A 19,740-nucleotide genomic window follows, 5' to 3' on the forward strand; every position below is an offset into this window, starting at 1 on the left:
TGCCTGGAGAGACTGGCAGAGGGCAGAGGGGGCGCGGCTAGAACGGAACAACTGTTCCGATCACAAGTAATTTTCATTGACCCCGCAGTCTTAAGACTTCAGGGGGAAGGTGAGCTACGTGAGGAGTAAGTTTGGCAGCACCACAAATGACAGCGACACCATTCTAGAAGGCCGCGAGAGGCGACGCAGGGAGGTGGCCTCGGAAGGCACGCCCGCCCGGCACGCCCACCCGCCCACATCCACGACCAAAGCGCGCGGTGGGATTGGCCCCCGTGGCCCCGCCCGTCCCGGTGACTCCGCCCCTCAAGGCCCGCGCGCGGTGCCCCGGAAGCGGTTGTGAAGCGCCACCGGGCGTACGAGCTCCTTTTTCTGGTCGGCGTGGTTCGCGGGTGGAACGTGTGTCGCGCCCCGGCTTTCACCATGAGCGTCCCGGCCTTCATCGACATCAGTGAAGAAGATCAGGTGTGCCCCTGGGCCACCGGGGCCGCCAGGGCGGGGCTGGGGAAGCTCGTACGGGTGTGAAGGGCCGAGCCGGGGCCGGGCGGGCGGAATGCCGACCCGCGCGGCGCTTGCTCCAGGGCTGAGAGCCGCAGTTCACGCCTCCACACGCGGGAGAGGGAGCCGCGAGGCTGGGATGCGCGTTCCGGCCTGGAGTTGTATCAGGCCGCCGGCCAGCGCTAGCCCCGGGGCTCCACGGCCGACTTCCTGGTCGACGTCGGGACTCTTTCAGCCAGAGTCACTTCTGACGACACAGTACTTTTTGACTCATAGGACGGTGTCTGCTTCCGTTCCCTAAATGCAGCCATATCCGGAGTGGGAGGTGGCGAATATTTATACGGCGTAAGGAGTCTAGGGGAAAATAATTTTGTACTCAAGATCAAAATAGTATTATGGGATCACAGAGGCACAGGTGACCTCTATTTTGTACGTAGACCGTATTTTATATTTTTACTGTGCAAGAGTGAGAGCTCTGTAATCTGAAAAATAGAACGTCCATTCCCTCATACTTTGAAGCATACACCTGGTGAATCACCCTAATATTTTTAAATTTTCTATTTGGTGTCTGCTCTTTGGTATGCATGGCTAATGCTTCTCATTTTCCCCATAACAAAAGTTAAACCGTAGCTGGGGGGAGTTAAACTAAACGTGAAATGGTCTTCTCAGTTAATTTTGCAGAACTGAAAACTATTCTGTCAAGTCGTAAGTGTTGTCATTTTTTATTTTTCTGCTGCTCCACTAACATGGAGATTTCGGTTTCCATCTAACAACTTTTGGAACTGCAGATGTGATTCCACCCCGACCCCCCACCCCCGCATTATAGAAATGCAGACCCTCAGCCCTAAAGAGTAAGAAGGAGAAATGAAAATGGAAAACAAATAAGGCTAGGAAAGGAGTTGATCACAGTTAAAAAAACAAAAAACGATGTTATTGGTAATGGAATCATGTGATCAACAGTTGACTATTAGGTTATTGAAAAATGGTTTTTTTTGTAACATAGGAAAGGATTTGTAGATGTTGGTAGTGATTGTTATTGATCATATTTTAAAGTGTCGCTTTTCGTTAGGTTATGTTACTGTTCTTGTACATCAGTTTCACAGTAGCCATTCCTTATAGGCAAATAGGTGATGGCTTCAGGAGTTTAACTTTGATCAGATTCTCTGTTTAGAGTTAAGAAATGTCAGAATCCTCAGTTTTTTCCCCCTTGTCTTGTACACAGTAGCCATTCCTTACAGGCAAACAGGTGATTGCTTCAGGAGTTTAACTTTGATCAGATTCTCTGTTTAGAGTTAAGAAATGTCAGAATCCTCATTTTTTTTCCCCCTTGTCTTGTACTGCTCCATAACCATAACTTGTGGCCAGTGAGGATGACAGATGAAAACAAATTGTTGGTTGACTGGTTCTTAGAAAAAGGTCACTTTGTGTCTACAAAGCAGAAACTGAACAAATGCCTTCTTTTTTTGGACAATATTATGTTTTCATAGAGAAGCAAGCATACTTTCCAGCTGTATTTTTGTGTTCTCTGACATGGTGACAGTGTTTTATGAAATCTTGTTTTAATGCCAACTCCTACGTGAAGTTACTACGTTGTTATCTGAAAGGATAGCACCATCATATCTACAGATACACTGTTCTTGGGTAGCCAGACATATTTGTTGGTTTGGAAAATGTGGTACTACGCATTTATTAATGGTATCCTTACATCTCCCTGTTTCAGTTCTTCATTTTACTATTTTAAATACCATCTGCATTCATATTTGTCTTCCATAAATGCCAAGCCCTCAAAGAACAAGTTATTAAATACATATATGCATTAGAATAGAAAATGTCTATAAATACCTGGATGTGGTACTGTAGTTAGATTTTTATAGGTCCAAACAAGATTTCTGATCCAGATGTGCATTTTGAATTTTAAAAGATTAATTACATAGTAGATCCAATTTGATACAAATATTTTATTGAAGGCAACATTCAAAGGCATCTTTTTATCTTTCTCCAAAAGCTTAGCTCAGGTTCTCAAACATTTATTTAACATATGATTGATTACCGTCTTACCAAGGTAATGTCTAACTTTTTAAGTAGCTGTGTTTTGTATACCTGAGAGCAATATAATTTCGTTTCTTTAAAACAAATTGAATTTACCAAGTCATACCACCCTCCCCCTAAAAAAAAGCTTTGGGTTATATTAGAAAGGTTTTTGCTATATCCTGAAAGTCCAGCAGGATATGGATGATATGGGAGAAATTCTGAAGATGATCCATGTGAGCCACAGTGGGTCTGAATAGCCCCTGGGAGTTGTTGAGGAAAACCTGTGGGGCTCTGATGATGGATGAAGTAGGGAAGAGGCACTTGAATATAATTTAAAGTTGTTAAATACAGAATGTACATTTTATTTTTTCAGAAATCGAACAGGATGTTTTGAGATCTTGTGTTTTGTCATTCATAGTTTTATTGATATGTGACCAACCACCTTGTTTGATTCAACAGGCTGCTGAGCTTCGAGCTTATCTGAAATCTAAAGGAGCTGAAATTTCAGAAGAGAACGCAGAAGGTGGACTTCATGTAGATTTAGCTCACATTATTGAAGCCTGTGATGTATGTCTGAAGGAAGATGATAAAGGTTTGTTTTTAATTTTTTATATTTCTTACTAATTATAAAGGACCTACTTTTTAAACTTTCTTGTGAATTATGTTTGTTTGTTTCAGACCTTAAAACTTTTAAGCATCGTTTCTAATCTTACCTTCACACGTATTTTCAGTTTATTCTAATCTGTTATACCTATGAAATAAGCCTATTTTGAGAAAACATCTTTTTTTTACATCAGATATGTTTTTTGAGTGTTATTGCACACACTAAATACTGATAATTTCAGAATGAACTGAAGAAAAAAATGAAACACTTATTTTCCATAAGGTTTAGGTTAATAGCAACTGAGATATATTTTCAAGTAATCTAAAAGCCATTTAATTATTAGGCCGATGCCCTATTTAGTGAAATAAATAAAATGGGAAATTTTGGAAATTGGGAGTCCTGAAATCTCTAGTTAAGATTTGAGATTAAACTTGATATATAACTAGTATTTTGACACTCGAAAATTAGTGACCCAGCCAGAAAGTAGACAGCTTTCAATTCTAAATAATTTTTTACTTGTATGTACAAAGTTGATTCTTCAACTCGGAAATCATCCTAGCCTAAGACCTAACCAATTACTTCCACATGATTGAATTATCTTGCTAGTAAAAACCAAAACCGTATATAACTCAGTCTTTTGTTTTACTGGTGAAAACCAAATCTTAGGTAATAACTTCTTTCTTCTCTTTAATAAAATGTGCAAGTTGTTTTCTGAATGTTGCCTATACAATAGAGCTGGTTTAGTTTGAATTCATGTATACTATATTTTTTTGGTATAGTACGCACCATTGAAGGCAAAGTAACCTCTAGAACTGTTTTACAGTGGCCAGGTTACATCTTTTTTAAAGTGTCTTATGTTTCATGGTCTTTAAACATTGGAAATACATACTTAACTAGAGACATTAAGTATTATGTCACTGTTGTGTTATCCATACATGTGTAGATGTTGAAAGTGTGATGAACAGCGTGGTCTCCCTCCTCTTGATCCTGGAACCAGATAAGCAAGAAGCTCTGATTGAAAACCTCTGTGAAAAGTTGGTCAAATTTCGGGAAGGTGAACGCCCATCTCTGAGACTGCAGTTGTAAGTTAAGAACTGAAAGAGGCTCAGTTTTCAAGAGGCTCTTTTCATGTCACAGTCATTTGATGGTTAAAAGCAAGAATTCTGGGACTTGACTGTTAGCTGTGGCTCTTATTAACTGTGTGACCTTGGACAAGTCACTTAAGCTTTCTGTGCCACACTTCCCTACTAATGTGAAGTTACTAATAGTATCTGTCTCAGGTTTGTTGTGAGAGCAGATAACGTTTTTATTATCTGTTTGTTAACCAGGCTAAGCAACCTTTTCCATGGGATGGATAAGAGTACTCCTGTAAGATACACAGTATACTGCAGCCTCATTAAAGTGGCAGCATCTTGTGGGGCCATCCAGTATATTCCAACTGAGCTGGATCAAGTGAGTTACATGGAATACTTGTTCTGCTTATAAGAAGTATAGTTTTATGCTAAACTAAATAGCAACTGTGTGTATTCTAAATGTTGTATTTTAAATTGTGAAAATATGTTCAGCTGTGTCACTAAACTTCCTCCTTTTGTCAATCTCATCGTAGGTTAGAAAATGGATTTCTGACTGGAATCTCAACACTGAAAAAAAACACACCCTTTTAAGGCTACTTTATGAGGCACTTGTGGATTGTAAGAAAAGGTATTCAGAATTAATGAACTAACAAAACTTAACAGGCAAAATAAGTAGTTGAGGCTGTTTTTTAAATACAAGTAGGGTGAGCGATTTTGCTCTACTTTGTTCTCCACAGAGTTACTATAAATTTATTTCTGTAAATTTCCCCTATTAAAGATAACTGCAAAGTTTAAAATAGTTTTTCCTTATCTCTAAACTTTTTAAAAAGCAGAACTTGCTTTTGTTCTAAAAATGGTACAACTGTTATTCCCAGAGCTGTATATAACATTAGACTGAGTTAATTTAATGGTACTTTGATGTCTTGGTACAGAATAGTGCTATTGCTTTTGTTTAGTAGTGGTGAGGGGCTATCAAAGTTTCCACAGTCAGTCTCTTATATAAACAATGCCCGAAACTTTTCAATAGACCATACGAAATGAATACCTCTTGGAATCTAGGGCTTGTACCCAGCCCAGCAAACTTCATGCCCAAAATAATTTATTCTTCTATGTATCAGTAAGTAATTAGTCTTCAGTTAATTTTATTGCACAATATTTATACTGGCTTGCCGTGGTAGGGTATTCAATATATTAGAGAGGATCAGCAAGGTTAATGTGTTTCTATTATGTTAAAATAATTACATTTTTTGCAGACAATTTAAATTCAGTTTAAGAGAAAATTGTTTTTGTTGTGAAAGTTGGAACATTTTATTATAAACGATAAGCAGGGGATCTTGCATTAATAGCTTAATTTCTTTCTGAAGTAATAGTTACTACCTATTACATGCTGGCACGCTTGTGGCAGCATTCTGTTCCAGCCAGTTGTCAATAAAGTGTTACAGGTAAGTGGTTTATAACAAAGACTTTCAGATGGTGCGGAGGCATAAAAGCTATTGGAGAAATAATCCATATTTTCATCCACACTTTAAATAAACAGACTGTGGAGTCAGACTACTGGGATTCAAATCTTGGCTTTCCTGCTTGTATATGATCTTACATAAATTTTCATCTCTCTACTCCAGTTTCCAACTTCAAAGTGGAAATAATAGTAGTACTTAGCTCAAAGGGTTGTCAGAAAGATTAAACAAGATAATATACACAAAGTTCTTAAAACTGGCTTCGTTATTGAGAAAGCACTTAGTAAATGTTGGGTATTATTCCTGTCACTATCGTTTTCATTTTTTCAAGCTCACCTTTAAGCACTTAGTCTTTTTTCTGATGTAGGAATTTAAAATGACTGTTAGGTTCCCCTCTATCTAGTGCTATCACAGATGACTACAACTCATTGGATAATTTCTCTAATTGCTGTTTACTAGGTCTTCAGTCTGTTATATGTAATAAGGAAGTAACTAAAGTAATGTTCTAAAGAATTCCAAAGCTAATTATCAGAGAAATTGAGATAGGACTCAGTATGCATCTGTGCTCTACTGGACATACCCTAACGTTAACATTAGAAAATATCTGCAGCATTGTCATAGATGATCACTTTAAAAAAAAAAAAAATTATTTATTGGGTAACACTGGATAATAACATGCATTTCAGGTTTACAACTGTATAATACCTGCATAATCTTGTGTGCTCACCACCTGAAGTCTAGTCTCCTGTCACCATGTATTGACTCCATTTACCCTCTTCGTCCTCCCCCCACCCTTCCCTTCTGATAACCACCATTCTGTTGTCTGTATCTGAGTTTGGTTTTTTGTTTGTTTTGTATGTTCTTTTATTGCTTTTTCTTTTATATCCCATAGGTGAGTGATATACGGTTCTTTTCCTTTTTGTCTTATTTCACTTAGTGTAATACTCTTAAGATCCACTCCATTGTTGCAAATGGCAGTGTTTCATTTTTTTATAGCTTAGTAGTATTCCATTGTATATATGTACCATGTCTTCTTTATCCATTCATCCATTGAATGGCACTTAGGTTTCCATGTATGGCTACTGTGAATTATGCTGCGATAAACATAGGGATGCAAATAAGTGTTTTCATATTTTTGGGGTAGATACCCAGAAGAGGGATTGCTGGGTCATATAGTACTGTTCTTAATTTGAGGAACCTCCATACTGTTTTCCATAGTGGTTGTGCCAATTTATATTCCCACCAACAGTGTGTGAGGTTTCTCTCTTCACATCCTCTCCAGCACTTGTTATTTCTTAATAGCCACTCTAACGGTTGCGAAGTGGTATCTCATTGTGGTTTTGATGTGCATTTCCCTTATAACTAGTGATGTTGAGCATCTTTTCATGTATCTGTTGGCCATCTGTATGTCTTCCTTGAAAAAGTGTCTGTTCAGGTCCACTGCCCATTTTGTAATCGGATTGTTTTTTTGTTGTTGTTGATTTGTGTGAGTTCTTTGACGTAGTCCTATTCATTTAATTTTGCTTTTACTTCCCTTGCCTTTGGGGTCAAGTTCACAAAAACGCTTCTGAGACCAAATTCCGTAAGTTTAGTGTCTGTGTTTTCTTTTATGTATTTTATTGTTTCAGGTCTTATATTCAATTCTTTGATTCATTTTGAGTTAATTTTTGTGTATGGTGTCAGCAGTCTAGTTTCATTCTTTTGCATGTGGCTTTTCAGTTTCCTAGCACCATTCATGGAAGAAATGTATACGTGTGTGTTTTATTTCTGGGCTCTCAATTCTGTTCCCTTAGTCTGTGTCTGCTGCTAATACCATACTGTTTTGATTATTGTAGCTTTGTAGTAGAGTTTAAAGTCAGTGATATCTGCAGCTTTGTTCTTTTGCCTCAGGATTGTTTGGGCTATTTGGGGTCTTTGGTGGTTCTGTAGAAATCTGAAGATTTTTTTGTTCTAGTTCTGTGAAAAAATACCATTGGGATTTTGATGGGGATTTCATTAAATGTATATTCCATTTCTTTGTGTATTCTTCAGTTGCTTTGAAAAGTGTCTTGTAGTTTTCATGTACAGGTGCTTCACTTCCTTTGTTAAGTTTATAACTAGGTATTTTTTCTTTGTTGCAATGGTAAATGGGATTTTTTTTTTCATTTCTCTTTCTGGTATTTCATTGTTAGTATGTAAGAATACAATGGATTTTTATATATTGACTTTGTATCCTGCAACTTTCCTGTATTTATTGTTTCTAATAGTCTTTTGGTGGAGTCATGAATCATGTCATCTGCAAATTGTGACAGTTTTACTTCATTCCCAGTTTGGATGCCTTTTACTTCTCCTCTTGCCTGATTGCTTTGGCGAGGACTTCCTGTGCTGTGTTGAATAACAGTGGTAACTGGGCATCCTTGTTTTGTCCCTGATCTTAGAGGAAAAGCTTTCAGTTTTCACTACTGAGTGTGATATTAGCTGAGGGTTTGTTATACATGGCCTTTATTATGTATACCCATTTAATTGAGTGTTTTAATCATAACTGGATGTTGTGTCTTGTCAGATGCTTTTTCTTCATCTGTTGTTATAATCATGTGATTTTCATCTTTTATTTTATTAATGCGCTGTATCACATTGGTTGATTTGCGGGTGTTGAACCATCCTTGCATCCCTGGAATGAACCCCACTTGATCATGATGTATGATCCTTTTAATGTATTGTGTTTAATTTGCTAGTGTTTAGGATTTTTGCATCTATGTTTGTCAGAGATATTGGCCTATAATTTTGTTTTTTGTATTGTCCTTGCCTGGTTTTGGTATCAGGGTAATGTTGACCTTGGAAAATGAGTTAGAAAGTATTCCCTCGTCTTCAATTTTTTGGAAACGTTTGTGAAGAACAGATATTAAATCTTAGAATGTTTGGTAGAATTCACCAGTGAAGCCATCTTCTCCTAGACTTTTGTTTTTTGGGGGATTTATCTTTTCAAAGAACTAGCTCTTTGTTTCATTAATTTTTTTCTATTGTCTTTTTGTTCTCCATTTCATTTATTTCTACTCTTAAGTTTTATTTCCTTCCTTCTGAGTTTGGGCTTCATTTGTACTTTCTCTATTCCTTTAAATGCTGGTGTTACTCAAGATTTTGGCCTATGGTCTTTTTCTCACCCTACTCCTTCTGCGTAGGTTATCTCATCTATTCCTATGGCTTCTGTCATCTACTGAACGAAAACCCATGTCTCTAAGGCTGCTTTTGTGAGCTTTTGATTTTTATGTCCAACCGCTTTTTACCTGTTTCTACCTGTTTTCATTTGGATGTGGCCCATAGGTACCTCAAACTCAGTATGGCCACAATGAATATATCATTTTCTCCCTCTAAATTAGTCTCTGTTCCTAAACAAGATATCTAGAAGCGATATTTTTATTCTCTTCACTCTCCAACCACAATGATTTTGTAAAACAAGTATTTCAGTATATCATTCTTAGGTTTGCATTTTCTTTAGGATGCAGTACAAAATTCTTAGTATGGCATGTAAGTCCTTTCTGGCCTGGGCTCCTACCCACTGCTGAAGTGTGAGCTTCCCAATTTTGTGTGGTGCAGTGACAGACTACAAAAACTTTGTTTATGGGGGTATTCCTTCCCTTCCCTCTTGCTCTCTCACACACCAACCTACGCCCTTCCTCGTGGTCAGCACACCCTAAACATAGTGAACTTGTGTCAGTTACAAAAGCACCCTGCTCTCCCAGTCTTGACCAGGGAGCAGGCACCTGTTTTTGTGTGGCCTACAAACTAAGAATTGTTATCGCATTTTTAAATGTTTGAGGAAAAAACATCTAAGGGAGACTAATATTTCATGACATATGAACATTATATGGAATTCAAATTTCAGTGTCCATCAAATTTTATTGGAACATAGCCATACTCATGTGTTGTCTGGCTGTTTTTGCCAAGACTTGAGTAGTTGCAGCAAAGACCATCAGGCCTGCAAGGCCTAAAATATTTACTGTTGGGCCCTTCACAGAAAGTTTGCCTACCCTTGGTGTAGAACCACACTCAACTTCGGTTCTGTGTCTGAAACACTCGTCCTGCAGTAGGTTAGGTCCCTCCCACTACAGCACCCTCTACTTTTATCGTAGCTCTTAACACTCTTTGTTGAAAGGTTTGTCAGGTTGTTGCCTCATTGAAGGCTAGGAACCTTGTCTGTCAACCATTGTATTCCCAAAGTGTTTAGAATGTAAAGGGCCCAAAATGGATGAATGCTACCCACAATTAGGGGTAGAAAAGGATGGTTAAACACTAAATTTCTTTCATGCTGTTGATGTAAATTTTAAGATTTGGTTTCTGCCTAGTACACAAAATGATTTTTTTTTTCTTTTTTCTTCTAAATAGAATTCTAAGATTTGCCTTGCCCTTTTAGTAAGAATGCTTATATTCATGGGTGTACTTTTATGATTTTATTTGTATGTATTGGTGGTTGTTGAATGTGAATTGTTTAGCATTGTTTTGATGTTATATGTCAGATACTATGTACTTGAAATGGATTATTTCATCTGATCTTTGTGAATTCAGACTTGTGTAGCTAAGATGTAGTAGATTAAAGTACACTGTCGCTGCTAAAACTGGAAAATACCTGTGCTTACAGTGTGGCACAAGAATGAACAATGAGTCAAAGTTTTTCTTAAAATTTTTCTTTGAATTCTTATAGTTATATCACTATATTTAAGATGCTGGTTACCACTTAACCAGTCCTACAATTATATTTATATTTTTTAATAAATCTTAGTTTTGTAGGAAGTTTTAGAATACCATTTAACTTTTTAAAATAAATCATACAGCTCTTCCTGATTATACCCAGGTTGAATCCATGTGTGTGGGTGAGGGGGAGTGTTTTTATAAAATGAAAAAGAAAAAAAAAAACCTTTTCTACTTAATAAAACTTTATAACTGGCTGAAGATTCATCAGCTTAAAGGAAGAAATGAAGGGTGAAGATAAATATTTTTTAAGAGTTCAAATTGAATGAATGCATTTAATTTGTACTTTTCACTGCAGTTAAAATTGATCATCTGCATAATTTTAAGGATAATTTGATTAAAAGACTATGTTTAGTAGAGTTATCTAAATATTAAGCGTTGGCTCAACTTCAGCCATACTATACTGTCCTTAGTTTCTAGGACACAAACTTTTTCCCACTTGGACCTTTGGACTTGGTCTCCCCTCTGCCTGGAAAGTCATCTAACCCACCTCCCTCCACCCCTGCCTCTGCCTTCCACTTCGAGCACTTTTTATAGCCAATTATTTTATAACCTTTAGATCTCAGTTTATATGTCGTTTTTTCGTTTTTTCAGAGAGACTTTACCTGCTTATTCTATGTAAAGTAGTCCTCTGTCCTGCCTCTGCTTGTTACTTTATTACAATACTATTTATTTCCTTCACGGCATGTTCTTGTTAGTTGTTATTTTTTCTTAGTTGTCTGTCTTTCTTACTGGAAGGAAAGTTCCATGACTTTCCCGGATAGAGGGGCCTTGTCTCTCTTGGTCACCATTGTATATACCATCAGCACGGTACTTAGCACTTACTAAATATTTCTGAATGAATGAATGGCAATAAATTCTTAAAGCAGTATTTCCTTTTAGTGATGCCGCTTCAAAAGTTATGGTCGAATTGCTAGGAAGTTACACGGAGGACAATGCTTCCCAGGCTCGAGTTGATGCCCACAGGTAAACACATTGTTCTAATGATGGTTCTCAGCATCTTAGAGGTGAGCTACTACTATTCAGTCACACAACTGAGATCATGTTTGCATCCACCAGTGATCCAAAGCCATTTGGTACTGTGTGCTCAGGTGATTCCAATGGAATACTAAAATTCAAGATTTGTTATTGGAAGAACCATAGAAATGTGGTGTTTGCTGTGGGGTACTGCTGGTATGGGGATGAAAATCCCAATCTGAAAAATAGTACCTAATCTTAAATTGGTTTTACCTTGATACTAACGTGTGTAGATGAGGAAAAGTTGGTGGTTTGCTAAAAATCAGCCCATTCCAAATAATAATGGCTACAAACAGTTCTGAGTCTGCTAAATAGTGATAAGAACAGAATCAGTGTTTTAAATCTGTGAAACAAATTATGGTAACTTCTGCATAGGGTTATTGCTTCACAAGGTCCTGTAATAGGTGTTGGTAGAAAGGGCAGTTAGTGCAGAAGACCTTTGACAGAGGTAAGACTGCGGCATTAACATACTCCACCTTGTAATTAGTACTACTGGCCAGTTCCTTCAGGAGCTTGTTTTGTCATTCACGAAATGGGCATGAGAAGACTACCCGTCTCTCAAGGTGTAGTGAATGATTTAATGAAGGTAAAGCATTTGCCTTATTGTCTAGCATGTGGTAGGGTAGCTGCTGCCATTTTCTTTATTCTTTGATTACTTTGGTAATACTTTCTCTCCCGCTATTTTGGTATTTTGTTAAAACAGATGTACTTGATAAATACCATGTTTCCCAGAAAATATGACCTAGCCGGACAATCACCTCTACTGCATCTTTGGGAGCAAAAATTAATATACGACCCAGTCTTATTTTACTATATTATATAAGACTGGGTCTTATATTAATTTTTGCTCCCAAAGATGCAGTAGAGCTGATTGTCTGGTTAGGTCTTATTTTCGGGGAAACAGGGTAGGTTTTGTCCTGTTTTAACCCCAGTCTTACAGCTTAATGCTGTGTATATTGAACTCTTAGATATTTTGCTTAATTATGTTTTTCATCCTGCACAATCAGTGAAGTGTACCTGAACTTCAAGACTCTGAGCTCACATTTTTGTTTTCTAATTAAGGTGTATTGTACGAGCATTGAAAGATCCAAATGCATTTCTTTTTGACCATCTTCTTACTTTAAAACCAGTCAAGTTTTTGGAAGGCGAGCTTATTCATGATGTAAGTAGTTCATCCTTAATGTGCAAAATGTTTTTTTCTTAAATCTAACTTACTGAAGCAGAACTCTTTCTTTGTATGAATTAACTCTTTTACTTTGTATTAATGCACATGACCATTAGATCTGGAAAGAAAACTATTTATTCTTTTTCTATCGGGAACAGACTGAAATTTAGGACCAGCTTTTCTCCAACTACTGAACACAGTTCTATTCTTTCTCCTTTTCCTTCATCTCACTTGCCTGGCCGTTCTGAACTTAGATAATACAAATTTCTTTTTAGTATATAGTGTCAGTTAGCCCCAATTAGGAAGATAAAGCTATTGTTTAAAAACACATTGATGCACTTTTCAAATGCAAGTATGAGTACATTTTGAATTATTTTCCATTTGTACTATGCCACCATCTTTAGAGCTCCCTGTTTACCGATTCTTTCATCAAAGTGAGTCTTTTATTAAACAGATGGTTTAGATGGTAATTTGATTCCATATTGAAATTTCTGCACTGAAAGAAATGTGAGGAAATGTAAATCTTGCTTCCATATTGAATATTGTATCTTTATTGTCTCTATAGCTTTTAACCATTTTTGTGAGTGCTAAATTGGCATCATACGTCAAGTTTTATCAGAATAATAAAGACTTCATTGATTCACTTGGTAAGTTCTGGGGTTTATTCTTTGGAGGGGTAGAGAGATGGGAATGTTCTAGAGCTGTTGTGTACTGTGAGATCCAGCAAACACAATTCTGGTCTTCTGTGTAGATGAACCTACCCAGTGGTGTATGATGGAATAGCAGCAAACAGGTACACAGTCTGAATGTTACTCAGAATGAACTGGGAATCAGAAACCAAGGAGGTACAGGAGGAAGCACTTGTGATGGAAAGGTCATGAAACTCGGAGTTAGAAAACCTGGATGTTTTCTCCTCTGCATAAGAGCTCGTTGAATTTTAGGCCCTTCCACTAGTATACCATGCTTTTCTGAGGTAAAGTTCTAGCTACAGGCAAGTGCTTAGAAAAGATTTGGATTTAAATAGTTCTATTGATGTGTTTGTTTTTAAAATTTTGGAATGTGGAATAGAGCAGAAAAGCAACTTGAAGCATCACCATTACCTTGATCATAATTTTACAATTACCTATCTTAAAAGCTGACAAAATAGGATTAAAGGTACTTTATTACTGCTTAAAATAAAATTGTTTCTTTGTAAAAGACCTTATTCTTTATTCATATGCATTGTGATTTATATTTTTGGTGTTTTTTAAAAAGCTATAGTCACATAATTGTAACAAATAGTTTTTTCCCCTCAAATATAATATATTTTATGCTTGGTGCATAGTTAACAAATTATAGAAGTATTAATATATGGTATTGCTAAGCAGATCTGAGTGAAGCTGTAGATAGAATTAGAAATGCAGTTGTGGTGATTTTACATGATAGGAGAAACTTGCCTAACTACAGTTCGTTGAAGACAGCTAAGTCTTAGTTTTATGATTTTTGTCTCTGAGTTTTCTATCTAGAGCAGGGGTGTCAAAACTGTGGCCCGCGGGCCAACTGCAGTCCGCAGTCCATTTTTAATTGGCCCACAGCAAATTCCAAAAATACATTTAGTTTACTTAAATAAACCAGGAGCGGCAATACATACTTCACCTCGAGTGAGTGGCCCGGCTGTTTGTGTATTTTACCGCAGATGGCCCTTGGTAAAAAACGTTGAAAACAGTTTGGTCACCCCTGATCTAGAGCATCAGAGCTTAGTAAATGTTTACCAAATTGAATTGATCTTACTCAGCCTCGTTGGGCAAACTCCACAAACAGTATTTTCCTTCTAGAGTACATCTAATATGCTAAAATTACAAAGAGAAAACTTAGAAAATCTATAGTTGAACCGGTTTAAATTGTTATAAAACTACCAGGTTTTTGAGTGAAGTGAGGTATGAAACTAAGGTGCTTTGTTTTCCTGTTAGGCAATCAAAATACATTAGAGGTTATATTTTCCGTAGTAAAATTGAATTGTTAGGCTTCCTGGTTTTTTGAGATGTAGATAAAGAATATTTATAATCTGCTTTGATTTTACTATTAGTCCTCAATTTAGTAATCATTAATTCCTGTCACTTGAAAATTTTGTGCAGCCCTTGGAATTGGGGAAGATTGAATTATTCTGAACATAATAAGGCATTTGAAATATATGAAGATAAAGTAGGTGCAAGTGTGTTTGTGTAGAATGCTTTGCCAGGTGCACTAGACCCAGAAGATCACATTCTGTCCCAGTTAATTTGTTTTGTGGCATGAAGCTATGTGATGGAATGTTAATGTCAGCAACCTCTTTATTTACGCACCAAGGAAAAAGGAGTAGTAATTAACACTTTGACACTCCCCCATTGATGTGTAATTGACTGTTTCAAAGGAGCACTGGTTCATAAGCTATTGCATGCATTAAAATTACGTTTTCTATATTGCAGCATTTTAAGGCAGGGGTCAGTGACAATGCAGAAATTGCTCAATGATGCACATTTTTTTATTACTGCATTAAGGTTTTGACATATTAGTAATGAATAAATGTTTCCATAAAATTAGATTTTTTTTTTATAACTTTAAAATTGAAATATGACACAGTACACTGTGACTTCCTCTTTGAAGGTAATATTCTACTTTCATGAAGCAAAGCACGGCTTCCTACAAGTCTTTAACTCATACTTCACTGGCTTAATAGCTTGATTTTGAGAACAAGAGTCCTAAAAGGCTTTAAGTTTATTTGTTTAGAAGTAGTGGCTATAAACATCAATTTGAAATGTTTTTAAGTGCAGATTTCCCCATGTATTATAGACCATATAATTTTGTCTACATAATTTATTCTAGAAGTTTTTTGATTTACGGTAAGCATGTAACTGCACAGAGTAGTACCATATTTCCCCGAAAATAAGCCCCAGTTAAGATCGTCAGCCGGAAAGATGCATTTAGTACGTTATGACGATGTTCCAGAAGAAGATGACATGACCGTAACTGAATAAATGTAGATTGTTGTACATGAAAAAATAAGACATCCCATGAAAATGAGCCCTAATGGAGCAAAAATTAATATTAGACCCAGTCTTATTTTCAGGGAAACACAGTAGTACAATAAATTTTATTTCAAGAAGATTTTTAAGTATATCTTGGAAACTTGAAGAGTTTCTATCATTTTACCATATAAAAAGAGAATTGTATATGCCCATAGAACTGGGAATGTTAAGGAATTTTCTTGTATTTACAAATACTGAGAAAAATCTTTAGTATTTGTTGTCTGATAGGAAAAAACATTTCTAATTTATTGTGCCAACAGGAAATCAAATTCTCTATTTTTGCCTCTTGAACATCTATGCAAATTTAGCAGTCTTTTATTAGGAATTTGTAAAAGGTGCTTTGGGGAAAACATCTTACTAAATGTGTATATTTTATTTAAGACATATTATTAGACATTTATTACAGCTGAAAATCTGGTTATAAATGTATAGATTCCACAGGTGGCAACAGTTTGTTTTATTAACAGTGACAACTTGGGCCAACAGAAGCATTATCTTGTGTCAGCTGAATTGCCCTAACATGTCCACATTTAATCAGGTGTTATCCAGTTGCTACCATCTTGCTTCAGAAAGTTAATCGGCATCTAATTTTCATTTGTTAATTAGGGTTAATGTGCACTAATTGATTTTTTTTTTTTTTTGATGCTTGTAGATTTCCATTAAACCTGGTTAGCAGTACTTATTTGGGTACCTCATTCATTTGAGTTATGATGATCATGTTTTTGTTGAATCTGTGCCAAATAGAAAGTCTGCATCATAATTACAGCTAATTAACAGACTGTTATGTGCTATATTAATGGGCTTCCCTAGTCTTCTGCTAATATATGAATGTTACACATTTCAAATTTATTTATAGTGCTTAGAATTTTAACAATACACACTTGAGGCTCTTAATTATTAGAGGGCAATGATGGAGATCATTTACTGAGTTTACATAATTTGAAAGTTCAGAGAAAAGGAACATGGAATTCTAAATTAATTTTAGAAACTTGTTTTTGTAATAATTAGCATCAAATCAAGTATGTATGTGTTATAATTCAGCTTCTATTTAGAAACAGGTAAACGTATGGATATTCAGAATTTGTAAATATTTGTATTCTAGTCATTTATAAATGAACCTGTTTTCTAGGCCTAGTACAGCCACTCTGTGACTATAAGTAAGTCATTTAAATCTCTTTTTGCTCCTCAGTTTTATTGTTTTTTAAAGTGAAAGGATCAGGACTAGGTAATTTGTTAAGTTTCCTTTTAGGTCTAACGATTGTTTGATACGAGTAATTATAACAGCATGTTGCATTATAAATTATAAGGCAAAATTTAAATTATTTGTATAGTTTTCTGCTTTTTCCTTATAAAGAACAAGTATCACTATTAATGGAACTGTTTTATCTAGTACTAATCGTTTTAGCTTGTTAATGTTAAGTGAAAGCACACTTTTACAGTTTTGACTTTTAAAGTGTTAAATCCAAAGTGACCTAAAGGGAAATGGAATGTTTTCATAACTGAATGTGTGTGAAAATATTTTAAAACTCCATGTTTACTGGTAAAGCAGAACAAATCACTAGTGGAACTATCGTAATAAAGAGATGTAGTTCTAGAAAAATAATTTTAAATACTCATAATTATGGGGTCACTTTATGGTTTGCAAATATAAGCTTTGTCAAAATTATATACAGTGTTTCCCCGAAAATAAGACCTAGCTGGACAATCAGCTCTAATACCTCTTTTGGAGCAAAACTTAGTATTAGACCCGGGCTTATAGTAAAATAAGTAAAATTATAGTAAAATAAGACTGGGTCTAAAACTAATTTTTGCTCCAAAAGAGGCATTAGAGCTGATTGTCTGGCGAGGTCTTATTTTCGTGGAAATATGGTTAGTGATCAAACACAGTGACTTCCACAATTTAATACAAGAGTTGTAATCGTGTAGGTCTTTTATTAGTATGGATACTTACCAAACTTCATTCTTGTGTTACTCAGGGCTGTTACATGAACAGAATATGGCAAAAATGAGACTACTTACTTTTATGGGAATGGCAGTGGAAAATAAAGAAATTTCTTTTGATACAATGCAACAAGAACTTCAGGTTGGAGCTGATGATGTTGAAGCATTTGTTATTGATGGTAAGGCAATTAGAACACTTTCATTTGTTTCTAGAATTTGTCCTTTACCCCAGGGAATATAAGATTTTTAACCTTGAAGCTGAGCCTCATGCTAACAAAGCTAGGTTCTTTTATAGCAAATGTGTATGTTTACTAGATTGGCAGATTATATTTGTAGTAGAGTGAAAATTCACTGGAAATGTAAATTACTACCTGGGTTTTGGTGTTGGTTCTATCCCTTGAAGTCATATAAAACAAAGGCCTTTAGGCAGTATACCGCAGTGGTCAAGTACCTAGATTTTAGTACCAGACCTGGTTTCAGACCAGGTCTTCCTCTATGAAAGAGGAATATAGTATATAGTATTGTAATTCGTGGTTGTGAGGATTAAATGAGGTAATGCAGGTAAAGTACTCAAGCCCAGTGCACCTGGCACATAAATCATCTACAAATGTTAATCACTGACAACTTTTTATGATTGGCCTAGAAAAAGGACCCTCTTCCCCAACAATGGTGTTATAAAGTGATTTAATTGTTAATCAGGAGTTTTTTCTGAGCCTTTTAAGTTTGAAAGTGTGGGGGGGTGTTGTACCGTTGACACTAATAAAATGAACAGAACTGTTGACATGGTTTCTTTCTAATGTGCTAAGTCTTAGACATACCTATAAAGAAATACCTTACTAGATAATCAAGTTTTTCCCCCATAGGTGGTTATAGGGGAGAACACTTAGAATTCTTAATGAAAACCGTGTGTGATGTTTAATATACATCGGCCTAGCAACCATAGGACAAATGCATGACCTTCCTCTTGGTTGCATCATATTGCTGTGCTTGTTATTAGATTCAAAGAGCCAGTTTGTAAAATCATGTTGGAAAACTAGTTTTATGGTTTACTTGGTCAGTTTCATACCTTGGGCTCTTTTTCTTGGGAATTTTCCATATAACGTTGTGTAAAACATCTTTTTTCAGCAGTGAAAACAAAAATGGTCTACTGCAAAATTGATCAGACTCAGAGAAAAGTAGTTGTCAGGTAAGACACTTAATACTTTGCAGCATTTTGTAGAACAATTTAGTTTGTTCTGATTATTTCACTTGAATGTTTAGAGAACCAAGGTGGTGTTCTTATCAGTTGACTGTAGTTAAATAGCTGCTATTTATCATAATTTTATTAAAGTTCAGACTGAATGTGATTAGCTTATTTAATGAAAGAGCCCTATTTTCCAGAACATTTCATTTAATGGCTCAGCATTGGCTAGAATACTAATGACTTGTGTCTGGTTTATGTAGTTCAGGAAAACAGAAGGTTCAGGATCAATATGGTAAAGATTTTTTAAGAATAAGCTTATAATTGCTCTTAAAATTCTGAATTACATTTTTTAATGTATATTTAACCTTACTTTTAACTAGATACAAGAGTGTAGTATTGTAAAATAATAGAGAATAAAAGGTTGACTAATGACTTTTAATTTTTTAATTTTTAGTCATAGCACACATCGGACATTTGGAAAACAGCAATGGCAACAACTGTATGACACACTTAATGCCTGGAAACAAAACTTGAACAAAGTGAAAAACAGCCTTTTGAGTCTTTCTGATACCTGAATTTTTAAACTATAAATTTTGTTCTTTTTGGGAAAAATATCAAAATCATAGTAAAATGTTATAAGCTGAAATATGACTATAGTCTGAACATTTATTGTCTCAAATTCAAAAGAAATCACAATCTTCAAAGGGTCACTGTGTCTATCTTATGTGATACGTAAGTTGTGTTTTGTAAGGCAGGGTTTTGAAGGTGCAACAAGAACTCTGATAAAAGGGTATGGGAATTGGATGCTAAGCAGCCTTTGCTATCTTAAATGCAGCATTTGCTGAATGAAAACAGTAATACAATTTTATCACATCAGAAAAAATTGGAAAAATGAGTACATCTGTAAAGCTTTAGATGTAACAGTCATTTTGCTGTAGTCAAAACCACATCAGTATTTCGGTTCACCATTGAAAGCATTATTTTAATCTGTTGTTTTTTCCAGCA

General features: G+C 35.8%; 1 protein-coding gene across 1 annotated transcript; it reads left to right on the forward strand.

The window, feature by feature from the left end:
- The first annotated feature begins 317 nt into the window (after positions 1-317).
- On the forward strand, positions 318-19,386 carry EIF3M (eukaryotic translation initiation factor 3 subunit M). The gene is made up of 11 exons (XM_019738517.2): positions 318-462; positions 2,986-3,118; positions 4,074-4,212; positions 4,459-4,582; positions 4,737-4,831; positions 11,268-11,351; positions 12,465-12,564; positions 13,133-13,214; positions 17,588-17,731; positions 18,678-18,738; positions 19,190-19,386. The coding sequence occupies exons 1-11, from the start codon at positions 421-423 to the stop codon at positions 19,308-19,310; spliced, it is 1,125 nt and encodes a 374-aa protein (XP_019594076.1). The 5' UTR covers positions 318-420; the 3' UTR covers positions 19,311-19,386.
- The last annotated feature ends 354 nt before the right edge of the window (positions 19,387-19,740 follow it).

The sequence above is a fragment of the Rhinolophus sinicus genome, linkage group LG06, assembly GCF_036562045.2.
Source record: "Rhinolophus sinicus isolate RSC01 linkage group LG06, ASM3656204v1, whole genome shotgun sequence".
Lineage (NCBI taxonomy): Eukaryota > Metazoa > Chordata > Mammalia > Chiroptera > Rhinolophidae > Rhinolophus > Rhinolophus sinicus.